Source organism: Oryx dammah, unplaced genomic scaffold, assembly GCF_014754425.2.
Source record: "Oryx dammah isolate SB20612 unplaced genomic scaffold, SCBI_Odam_1.1 HiC_scaffold_2, whole genome shotgun sequence".
Taxonomy (NCBI): Eukaryota; Metazoa; Chordata; class Mammalia; order Artiodactyla; family Bovidae; genus Oryx; species Oryx dammah.
In genome coordinates this window covers 37,827,823-37,840,657 of record NW_024070186.1, presented here as the reverse complement: position 1 = coordinate 37,840,657, position 12,835 = coordinate 37,827,823, and the positions used below count along the sequence as shown (strand labels likewise).

Sequence of the window (12,835 nt, the reverse complement as noted above, 5' to 3'; positions counted from 1 at the left end):
ATGCTGAAGCTGAAACTCCAATACTTTGGCCACCTGATATGAAGAACTGACTCATTTGAAAAGACCCTGATGCTGGGAATGGTTGAAGGCAGGACAAGAAGGGGACAATAGAGAATGTGATGGTTGGATGGCATCACCGAGTCAATGGATATGAGTTTGAGTAAGCTCTGGGAATTGGTGATGGACAGGGAAGCCTGGCGTGCTGCAGTCCATGGGGTCACAAAGAGTTGGACAAGACTGAGCGACTGAACTGAAGTGAACTGAACTGAACTGGGGTGTTCAGCCAGGATTGCTACTTCTATTGTTCAGTTTTGCAAAAAAGCTTTGTAAGACATGAAAAGAATCAAGAAATAGGCCCAGGGCATATATGGCTCATCATCATTTTGATATTTGAAGCAAAACAATCATAACAGCAAACTGGCTTTTAATAGTTTCAAAATTAACATCATTTATTTATCAAATTTAACTCTTGGGCACATAGATAAATATTTTCCTATCATGCTGTTTAAAGGGCAAATCTCAGGGTGTTTAAATCCTTAGAGAGTTATTATGCAAAGTTTCTTTATATGAATTACTTAGAATTAAATATTAATAAACTAAATTCTCTCATTCTAAGGTTTTTTTTTTTTTGGTGGTGGGGGAAAGACAGTAATCTAATTCTGCCTCTTTCTCATAGTGAAAATTCAGTTATCTTATTTCTCAAGTAAGGTGGGTGGGCTTGTTGAATGAAGGCCTTTTCTGTTTTATTTGGACAGGGCAGGATGCAGTGTTCACAAGGTCTGTGAGATCTGGAGAACATCCAGGTCATGGAGAGAAGGCAGGGTCCAGGTAGTATGTACACCATATATTTGAGCAGGAGGTTTAAGGTGCTCATTTCCTCTCTTTACTTATATTTAATGCTTCACTTAATACTTATGATTTCTTGGGCAAGAGAAGAGTGTTTTACCAGTGTGACACCTCAGGGGAAGATCTCTGTTTATAATAATTTACACTAGTAGGTACTGTAGTACCCTTAGTCCCAGCTAAATTTGAGTCATCTATCAGCACACCTCTTCCCCTCTAACACACTACTGGGTGTCCTGGTCCTCACCTTTTCATAAGGACACTTGTGAAAAAAGAACAATCTACATGATCCCTTATTAAAAATAAAAATGAAGATATTTGGGGCCTAGACTGGTATCTTCTTGCTGGTCAGTGGGTGATGTATTGACCGTAATAGAAAGGAGATTCGTTTTGGTGAAGTAGGAAGGAACACATGTAGATCTCAGCTCCAGAATAGTATATTCTGTCCTAATTAGAGACATGAATGCTGGTTCTAAGTATAAGGTGGGCAGAGATAGAGCTGGGCATATAGCACAGATAGAATCAGGGACTCAGGTATCTCTAGAACTTTCTTGCTCTGTTAACTTCACTCTCAGTAGAGACTAGATTTATCCAGAGTGGCAACATGGTTGCTCTTAGATCCTAAGCTTACATCACACAACTTCTCTCTCAGTAACTTTCAACCCGAGTTGGACCAACTCTTCAGCAGTGTCTGTTTAAAAAGTCCTTAGGGAAAAGGCTGTGAATAGTTCATTTCAAGCCTTATTGATGAACTATGGCCTGGAGATAGAGTTGGGTAGGAAAATGGACATATTCTTGGGTGAGTTGGGAAATTCCCATGGTAAGGGGAGAGGGACAGGATAGTACAGGATAGTTCCATAGTGTCCTCTACAGAAATCCATCCACAAGAGTGGCTGTAGTTATGGATGTCCTATTTTAACTGATTTAGTCACATTGTTAAATTTGGAAAGTCTGGCTTTCTGATCATCAGCTCCAATATTCCACCTCCTCCATTTCCCTTTACATTCATTTTCAGTCTTATCAAAACCAACAGTGGATAATTTAGAGGACTTTTTCCTTCCCCAAATGCAGCCTGCACTATCTAAAATTTGTTGAATTTTGCCCCATACCATTTTGTGCTATTTATCACTTGCTTCCCTTCCTGATATTTAGATTCTTTCTTCCTCTGGTTGGTCTGGATCCAGTGAATCCACCATGGTTCTAGTGACTTAAGCATCGGTATGCAGCTCTCCTGGAGGTGTGCACCCTGACTTTTGAGGCAGTTTGTGGCTGCACCCAGGCCTCCACCGCTTCTCAATTTTTTCATATCTCATCTGCCCTTGATTTATTTTCTTCACTGCTCTCAGGGAAATCATCCTTTATGCCAGTGTTCAAAATCCCCTGGGACTCAATTTCTTCACTCATTTAACTTCACTTTTGTGATCTGTCTGAATCTATTTTCTCTTCTTTGGAGCCTTTCCGTGGATTGGCAGTCAAGCTACTTCTCACTTGGCTTCCTTTCATACTCCCTATAACAGCTGGTTGAAATGTTAACTGTGCATTTTAAGCTGTATGTTACATAACTCTAGTGCCCTAGCACAGAATAAGTAACCATACAAAATTTATTGAATCTATGAATTAATCAATTATTGGCTGAAAAAATGAATTTATCATGGGGGAAACTAGGGTTGAAATGTAAATAGGAATATACAAATACATATATTGCACTTGAGTTCCATTGAGCACTTAGATCCTCATGGTGAATATTCCTTTCTTATTAATTTACAAAATATCCCAAGAAATAATGAATCCACCTAACCTCTAAATACGTTAATAAATAATAAACCGTGGCATACTATCTTAAGATTTAGGTAAGTCATTTCAACTTCAAAATTAAGTTGGTCTCACTGAAAAAGCAAGATTAATCATGAAGTTAACAATATCTATTTCACAAAATGGGGTGGGGAAAATCACTGTATAATTTGATGAAATAAAAGTGAAAACAAGGCCTGAAACTTATTTATACCAGTTAATCAATACATGAGATAGAGGATATCTGAGTACAATTATTAATATCTACCAGAAATCTTATCACCTATGACTTATAAAATGTTCTAGCAAGTTTGAAGTACTGGTAATCATTTGGCTTAAATGACTATTGAATAAAAAATGAACTGTTACACAGCGGATGTGGAGGGAGCTCAAGTAGGGTAAGTTTATGCTATAATTCGGAGAAGGCAATGGCAACCCACTCCAGTACTCTTGCCTGGAAAATCCCATGGACGGAGGAGCCTGGTAGGCTGCAGTCCATGGGGTCATGAAGAGTCGGACACAACTGAGCGACTTCACTTTGACTTTTCACTTTCATGCATTGGAGAAGGAAATGGCAACCCACTCCAGTGTTCCTGCCTGGAGAATCCCAGGGACGGCGGAGCCTGGTGGGCTGCCGTCTATGGGGTCACACAGAGTCAGACACAACTGAAGCGACAGCATCGGCAACAACATGCTATAATTTGAGACCAGCTAGAATTTATTTTTTAGAAGTGATTCTTTGTGAAAATAATAAAGGATGTTTGGAGGTAGCGGCTGGTATTATATATCCGTGAAATCTAAAAAATCATATAAAAGGAAAATGAGGCACATGTAACCACAGTTATTCACTAAATAACTGTATCCTTGGGAATGTGAACATAATATGATGCTTCATGAATCCTGCCCAACCCCCAAGCCCTTTCTAAATGCTCTGCCACCACACCTCCCTTCAGCTCCTTTATTTTATCACACTAGTCTTTGGCCACTGTTGATGGAGTCAGATGAGTACCTCCACCTGCTCTGTGCGGATTCTCCAGAATGACAATGGCCTCTAGGATAAGGCAGCTGCCAAGGGCAAGAGAAACATTACAGCACTTTCTTCTATGCAGTTTCATCCCTGCTTTTGCACATGGCACTTGAATCCTTCTAGTAAAATTTCCTTTTCTGCTGAAATCTATTAAACATTCCTTGCTGCTGAGGCTATGGTAGGATTGAAAGCAGTTACGTTTTCTGGAAAACATTTGGCAAAAGGTATGTTAAGAATATTAAAAGTGTTCATATCTGTATAATCATTTATACCACTTCTAGGAGTGTATCAGAAAGGATTTATCAGATTCATGTACTTGAATGTTTATGTACAATATAATTTATGATACTGAAAAATCAGAAAAAATTAAATGCTCAAAAATTTGAATACTAGTAAACTGATGTGTCTGTATTTTGTAATGTTATACAGTTACTTATTTATTTTTACATTTGTTTGGCAGTACCCAGTCTTAGTCTTGGCACACAGGATCTTTAGTTACAGCTTGTGGGATCTAGTTCCCTGACCAGGGGTCAAACCTGGGTCCCCTACATTGGGAGCATGGAGTCTTAGCCCTGGACCACCAGGGAAGTTCCCTACAATAAAGATCCAATAACTGTTTTTCTAAATCAAGTATTAAATTGTTTTAGAAAAAAATTTAATGGTGTAGCCAACTTCTATGCTATGTCATTAAAGGGAAAATTTGCATACAAAATACATTATGATTTCAGTATCATGATTTAAACATGTATGTGTGTATAATGAATACAAGAAAAGTATAACAAGGTACCCAAATGTTAAAATGGTAATTTTTGAGCAGGAGAACTAAATATGACTTTTTTTTTTACTGCTTTCTTATATAGTCTATATTTCTTACAATTATCATGTATGTGAATAGAAAAACTGTATTAAAATTTTGTATAAAATAATGTATTATTTTAGTGTTATAAGGAATGAGTTTTTTCTTTGTTGCATGACAAACTTTGGAAAGCTCAAAATGGTATATTTATTCCATGTTGTGCAGTGGAAGAAAGTGTGTTCTTCGTATTTTCAATAGCAGGATATTAAATTAAAACCAACAGTATTAAACTATCAGTTGTATCAAGATTTAAATGAAAATACATTTGTACTTATTCACAGTTGTCCTATCTTAAAAAAAATTTTATTTTAAGTAATGAGGATTAAATACATTGAATAACATTATCTTATGTGAATATAACTTTGCCAAATTTTAATAAGATAGCAACAGTTTAGAGAGATACATACACAGGTTGAATATATACTTTTTTAGACAGCAAGGCATATTTTATGATGTATCATGTTTTCACCACAAAATATATATACTTCTCAGATCTGAAATAAAACTAACATGACTACCTGGGACCGGAATAACACCTTTACAAGTAATTTAATTTTTATACATGACTACAGTAAATCATTATATAAATAAACCACTCAGCTGGCATATTTTGGCAGTGTGAATCTATAAGACACGGGTTGGATTTCACAAAAGTGTCTGGAACCTGACAACTACTGCTTAGCGAGTCTTTGTATGAAATGTGCAGTAGCAGGTACAGGTGGGCCGCAGTTGCTAATAGCTAAATAGACATGAAAGCTTTGCTGCTCTTTGGAAATTGGGCGTGGCAGTCTTAAGCTCTTCTCTCCTGTTGCTCCTCTTGAGGTTTAACATATTCTAAGTACTTTCATGTGGAAATCAAATATAACAGAACAAGAGCAGACTAGGGAGAGGACATTTCTCCCAGTAAAAATTTCCAAATCCAACACTTTCATTCAGTTTCTGACATCAGTTCTTTGAGTGGGCATCATCAATCGAATGCAAAACATGGCAGAATGTGGCTTTACTTTGTTGAGTTGCAAAGGGAAAGAACTTTTGTTCAGAGCTGTAGACAAGTCAGTTCAGTCCACATAATCTATTTTCTCCTTTAATTCTGAAATGTAGCCATGCTCATTTGGTAGTGAGGTGTTGTGCAAGAATGTTTTTCTCGCTCTTTCTTTAAGGTGACTTCACAGACAGGTTTCAGGTGTGTCACTCAACCTCAATGCATGGGGCAGGCTTCTTGGTAGAGGAGTTTCCATTTTCTGAGGGGCGGTAGGAGAGTGTGCTCATTTTTGTTGACAGGTTTGAGTGGGATTTGGCCTTTGGGGGAATGTATTTCAGAAGCTGTAGAAAATATTTTTTAAATTTTTTCCCTAGAAAGCCATAAAAGAGAGGATTCAGGCAATTGTTAAAATAAGCCAAGCAAATAGTGATGGGCATGGCAGTGTCAACAATATCTTCAATTTTACAGTCACGAATGAGGCCCAACTGAATTAACACATCTATAAAAGTGAATATCTGGTGGGGAACCCAGGAAAAGAAAAAGAAAAGCACGATTGCCAAAATTATCTTGAAAATATCATCTTTCCTTGGTTTGTTCTTCTGAATTTCATAAGCCTTCTTGAGGGTCTTCCAAATAAGAGTGTAGCTTGTAAGAATGATCAGAAAAGGAAACAAGAATCCCAGTATATTCTTGGTGAGGCCCAGCCCTACCGGGAGGGTAGAATTTTGGGATTCGTAATGGAAAGCGCAAACTGTGATATTGGTATTCTCGATGAAAAATACATTGCGGTGGATTATAGTTGGCAAACTGGCCAAACCTGCCAGCAGCCAAATAATGATGCAGGTGACTTTGGCCACAAGCATTGTGCGCCGGAGGCGGGACTTCATTGGGTGAACAATAGCCAGGTAGCGGTCAATGCTTAGACATGTGAGTAGAAACACACTGGCATAGAGGTTGAAGCTGACACTGGCGGAAGCGATCTTACATAGGGAATTGCCGAAGGGCCAGCGGTATTCCATAGCAGTGTAGACAGCCCACAGCGGCAAAGTCAGTAAAAAGCATAAGTCAGCCAGAGCTAAATTCAAAAGAAAAACACTGGCCACAGTCTTCAGTTTCATGTAAAAGTAAATGACAATCACCACTAAGCTGTTTCCAAATATCCCCACCACAAAGATAATACTGTATAAAGTAGGGATCATGATAAATATGTAATTGTGCCTTCCAGCTTTGGGACAGTCATCTTGGATTCTTTTAATACCATCTTCGGTGGAAGAGTTGAGGATCATTTTGATCTCTTGGGTTAGTCAGTTTCAGACACTATGCCAAATGCACCTAGAAAAAATAAAAATGAAAAAGGTGAAAAAAAGAGAGAAATTTCCAGTTGTAAACAAATAGTTTTATTTCTTATTCATAAATACAGTACCTCAACTTTAGTTTTAGGAAAAAAAAATCAGATCATATTTTCTGGAGAAAAGCTGTGAGCAGAAATCTTAAAATCTAACATTGCACATTAAAATCTTTAAAATCTTAAAATCTTTAGATTAAAATCTAAATCTTAAAAATCCAAGATTGTACATTTAAATTAAGTTTCAGAACACATTGCTTTTCTAGGGAATGATAAATATCCCCCAGATCAGTGGAAGTGGGTTCCTAGGTGAATATTCACATAGGTCCTTTGCCTTTTTTTCTAAGAGTAAATCCTAGATTAAAAAATATAGTATAAATCTCAGAAAGTACTACTGAATTAAATTAGTTATTCAGAAAGACTTGAGCTTTTCCTTAGGTATGCAAGGCTAATTGTCTTAAACCTCAGAAATGTGACATAGCTGTACCTTATTCTTTGAACCATTTCTTTTATCTCACAATCTTAGGTATAGAAATTATTAGCATCCTCTCTTAAGTGGTTGGAATTGCTGCCTCTAGTTAACTGAGGAACTGATTTAAGAGGGGATAAAAGGAAAGGCTGAAGGCTTTGGGGAACAGCATTTTTTGTATGGTTTTCCAGGTCATTACATGCAGTCACCACTTATTTTTTTTTAATATAAATTTATTTAATTGGAGGCTAATTACTTTACAGTATTGTATTGGTTTTGTCATACATCAACATGAATCCACCACGGGTGTACACATGTTCCCCATGCTGAACCCCCCTCCCACCTCCCTCCCCATACCATTCCTGTGGGTCATCCCAGTGCACCAGCCCCGAGCATCCTGTATCATTCTTTAACTTCCAACTCAGTGTAGCAAAAGGGCCTGAATCTCCTAACTTTTGTGCCCACAAGCCATTTCTAGAGTTTAATCTCAATTAACCATTTATTTAATAAAGGGTGTAAAATGAATAAATTAGGTCAGGATTACTAATAAAATGTGTTTTGTTGGGGTTCAAGGCAGCAGCAGCAGTTCTTTAGGATTTTAGGAAGAATCAGAGGCTCTGAAATGAACTCCATAAAGACCTCTGCAAATATTTGCTCCAACATTTTACATAACCAACAATCAAGCTTTTCATTGATGTGATTTAGAAAAGCATCATAGTCTACCCTAGACAAGAGTCTATCTAAAAACCCCTGGAGGGAAGCTGAAGGTGCTGTGACGGTCACATGGCAGGATGGGGCACAGGCATGCTCTGAGGTGAAAGGCAGCCCTAGGCATCGGCAAGGCTGGCCAGGTAGGGGAGGGATGTTGGGTAAAGACCCCATTGCTCCACCAGGAGTGGGTCCCTGGATGAGCATGGGTCCCTAGATTTGCTTCCTCTTGTAGCAAAATGTCCGGGGTAAGAAGAGGAATGGGAATAAGACACTTCTAGTCTGCCCTGCTTGTTTAAATTCCATGCAGAGTACATCATGAGAAACGCTGGGATGGAAGAAGTACAAGCTGGAATCAAGATTGCCGGGAGAAATATCAAGAACCTCAGATATGCAGATGACACCACCCTTATGGCAGAAAGTGAAGAGGAACTAAAAACCCTCTTGATGAAAGTGAAAGAGGAGAGTGAAAAAGTTGGCTTAAAGCTCAACATTCAGAAAATGAAGATCATGGCATCGGTCCCATCACTTCATGGGAAATAGATGGGGAAACAGTGGAAACAGTGTCAGACTTTATTTTTTTGGGCTCCAGAATCACTGCAGATGGTGACTGCAGCCATGAAATTAAAAGATGCTTACTCCTTGGAAGGAAAGTTATGACCAACCTAGATAGCATATTCAAAAGCAAGGACATTACTTTGTCAAAAAAGGTTCACCTAGTCAAGGCTATGGTTTTTCCAGTGGTCATGTATGGATGTGAGAGTTGGACTGTGAAGAAAGCTGAGTGCCGAAGAATTGATACTTTTGAACTGTGGTGTTGGAGAAGACTCTTGATAGCCCTTTGGACTTCGAGTAGATCCAATCAGTCCGCCCTAAAGGAGATCAGCCCTGGGATTTCTTTGGAAGGACTGATGCTAAAGCTGAAACTCCAGTACTTTGGCCACCTCATGCAAAGAGTTGACTCATTGGAGAAGACTCTGATGCTGGGAGGGATTGGGGGCAGGAGGAGAAGGGGACGACAGAGGATGAGATGGCTGAATGGCATCACCAACTTGATGGACATGAGTTTGAGTGAACTCCGGGAGTTGGTGATGGACAGGGAGGCATGGTGTGGTGCAGTTCATGGGGTCACAAAGAGTCAGACACGACTGAGCGACTGAACTGAACTGAAGTGAGTCTGCCCAGGAGAGCTGCACATAGCATCTGGGAGAGCTGGCTGAACACATGTACCTAAGGTAGTAGTGAAGTGGTGCTGTGAGAAGGATGAGTCGCAATTAGCCAGATTGTCAAATATAACACTGGGAAAAAGAGGTTAAGTGGTCTCTTCAGAAAAGGCAATGGCACCCCACTTCAGTACTCTTGCCTGGAGAATCCCAGGGACGGGGGAGTCTGATGGGCTGCCGTCTATGGGGTCGCACAGAGTCAGACACGACTGAAGCGACTTAGCAGCAGCAGCAGCAGCAAGTGGTCTCTTTGCCTCCCCCAAGGGGCGCAGTTATTCTCCCTACCTGAGGTTTTTGTCTCTACACCCTCTTTATCTTCTCCTTTTGTAGTCAGAGCTGTATGAACTAAATCCCTTTCTTATCTTATTCATGGGGGTCTTAGCATTCACCAACAAGCAAATGTCACATGCTCTGTGGGGCCTTCCTAACTTGCCTGGGCAATTGGCTGTTCCATTTTTTTGTGCTCTTTTGGCACTTTGGATGTAGGTTTTGACCTATATGTTATAATGGCATGTTGACTTATCTGTCTTTTCCACCAGTTTGTAAGTGATTTGAGGATAAGGGCTGTTTGGAATCATCTTGTTCACTAGTGCAAACCCTCATACCTTCCAGAAGGCAGATGATAAATGTCTGATGAATAAGAAAACAAGTGGACACATGAATGGGTGAATATTATATGACTTAAAGCTGTCAGTGGAGAGTATTGAGACTAATTTCTAGGGGGCTAATGAAATCAATTTACATTCTGCTCCCAAACAATCTGATAGAAAATGCTCAGTGTCAACCTGAGCCTCACCTTTGATAATAAGCTAAAACCTAAACCCAACACAATTTAAATTGACAAAATAAGCCCTTGGCACTTTTAGAAATCTGCAGTTTACAAAACAAAAGAATATGAAAATAAGGAATAATTTAATAGAAACTAGGGCTAGGTTATGAGGGAAGTTTGACCTATTTCTTTTTCACCTAGAAGGATTTCTCTACACTTTTCTGATTTTTCAGTTTTTAAAAAAGTCATAGTTACTAAAATTATGCCAATTTAGAAGTATATATTCATTTAGGTAAACAAATATTCTCTATTAAAAAGTAAATGCTTCATAAATGGCTAGCAGTTATTTACACCTTAATGTGGATTAATTATTTATTCTTCTAATATCTAGTTGAGATAAGTTGGATTTTGCCTTAGGAAAAATTGAAAATGTCAAGGTTTTAGAATCTCAAAGATTAAAAGTTTCCTGGGTTGAACTCCATAACTCTGTAACTGAAAATAGGGAGAGTTAAATATTTATTTCAATTTGAGGATAAGGGCACTAAAAGGAAGGAATAAATTTGGGTGCCCTGAGTTGGGTGCCCAAGAGCAGGGAGGAAATTCTCTTTCTTCTCTTCATCTTCCTTTGAGGGCACACAACTCTGGTTGGTTCCATTAATTTTTGTCTAGAGGGGGTAGCATTTTATTGAGTAGGCCTGAACTGTAACCATCATTTATAAAAGAATTCCTGTGGAAAATTTTGTTTTTGAAAGGACCAATTTATAGACATGGATTTGTAGTCCAATTCTTTCACGTTGTGAGGTTAGCCTTTTCATAAATTTCCATCGATCCATATTGACTAATATAAAAGGTTGCTCTGAACAACTAGAGCAACATCCCTGAAAATTTGAGTGAGGTATCTATTGTTTTAATGAGTATATTACTTGAGAAACTCTGAGCATAGCACTGAATATACTAATTGGAAGAACATTTTATATAAGTGTTTATGTAAGTAATGACCAAGACTTCCTACCTAGTAAGGAGAGAGGGAGAGGAGCTTCAGTGATAACATTGGAAACAAGCACAAGGAGGCAGAAATGCAAACCGTGCATTTATCAGGCAGTTATCCATTCATCCCATATCCACTCAACACCTATTATGTGTTGGGGTAAGGAATGCAAAGCGAATAAAAGCAGTCCTCTGCTCCTCCTGATAATTTGAGTCTAGCTGGGGGATTAGGAGTCTTAAAGCCAGAATTATCTCTAATGTGTTGAATCCTTATACCATACCATAGGCATGTGAAATGTTCTGTATTTATTACTGACCCTGCCTAGTGGTGAGGATTTCCGATAATGATCAGGGACGCTTCCCAGAGATGGCCTGTAGGCTTTGGAGGATGTATGAAAATCAGAGTGGTTAGCACTTAAAGGCAGGCATCTGGCCAGCTAAGGTAGACTAGAGATTTTGTCATCGCTTGAACTTCTTTACGAATGTCTGCAGCTTCATCTATGGGAAACTGCTCCTGTAAATTTACAGATACTGCAAAACCTTCTGGTTATGGATGGTGTATGAATGTGTACTGGATGGAAGGGTGACACAGGCCATATGGGTGTGTAAAAAATATTGTTCTCTTAGTTTGCACTGTTGCCACTCTAGGCTTCCCTAGAGAAAGCTGGTTCTGAGAAAGAGAGAAAAATGAAACTCCTATGATTGGAGTCACCTTCAATTGATAATAATTAAATGGAAAAGACTAGGCTGCTTCTCTTTTTTTATTTTATTTTATAATGACATTTAATCCACTGGCATTTTATTTTATTTTTATTTTTTAACCATTTATCATTTATTTATTATTATTATTTTTATTTTTAAATTAATTTATTTTAAAAATTATTTTTCAATAATTAAATGGAAAAGACTAGGCTGCTTCTCTTTGAAGCTTGAAAGGATACTATTTTGGTGAGCAGCTGAAGGAGGAAGAGATGTGGTCTTCAAACTTTTGAGTCCCAGAAAGCAGCTATTTTTTTTTTTTGTTTCATTCTGCTGCTTCTCCCGGTAGGGTTACAGGTGGATAGATTATTGAGTGAAAACACAGGAGGGGCCACCTCTCTTTATTTCTGGGTCTTGCTGTAGCTTTTACTCAGGCTCTGTGGTTTACATGAACTCCACAACATCATTTCCTCTTGGGGGAAAGAAGATGGAATTCAGAGTCAAAATGCTTGTAAATGAATCTTCCTTTAGCACTTATAGATACGTGTAGCTCTGAGTAAGTCATCCCATTTCTCTGAATGTAAGTCTCAGTTTCCTCATCTATAAGAAGTGGGAGCAATGCCTCTTATTGCACTAAATTATTGTTTTAATTAAATAAGATAACTTAAAAGTACTGGGTCTATCTCTCAAGCAGTAAGTATTTAATAAGTGTGTTTTATGTGGATCTTACTAATATTATTTTGAATGCAAAGCAAGGGCTGGTTCAGCCATAAGTCAAAAAAGCATGAGAGATTAAAAAAAAAAATGTTTATCACTGGTAAGCTCTTTTTCTTGCCGTTAAACGGTTAAAAACACCAAGCTGTTCTTTCAAAGTATGAGTAAAAAATAATCTTAAGCAGCTGAATACATTTTCCATGAGTCAGGTGGGAACTCTCAGTCTGCTGCAAACACAAGGTTGGCTCACGGTGGCCACACCACATTTATCTACTGGTTGTTTAGTAGGAATTACCTTGCAGTCCTTGACAGCTTCCCTGGTTCTTAAAAACAAACCTAAGAAAGATTTTCTTTTTATCTTTTTTTTTTTTTTTAAATTCTAAGAATATTTCCCCCAAGACTTTCAATTAGAATATTTTTTT

At 38.3% G+C, this 12,835-nt stretch overlaps 1 protein-coding gene across 1 annotated transcript in view; it reads right to left on the bottom strand.

Annotated features, from left to right (window-relative positions):
* Nucleotides 1–4,801: 4,801 nt before the first annotated feature.
* AGTR1 (angiotensin II receptor type 1) overlaps nucleotides 4,802–12,835 on the bottom strand; it is a 54,584-nt gene continuing 46,550 nt past the window's right edge. The window contains exon 3 of the mRNA XM_040234422.1: nucleotides 4,802–6,831. Within this exon, the coding sequence (XP_040090356.1) occupies nucleotides 5,706–6,785 (1,080 nt within the window). The 5' untranslated portion in view covers nucleotides 6,786–6,831 and the 3' untranslated portion in view covers nucleotides 4,802–5,705. The remainder of the gene's footprint in view (nucleotides 6,832–12,835) is intronic.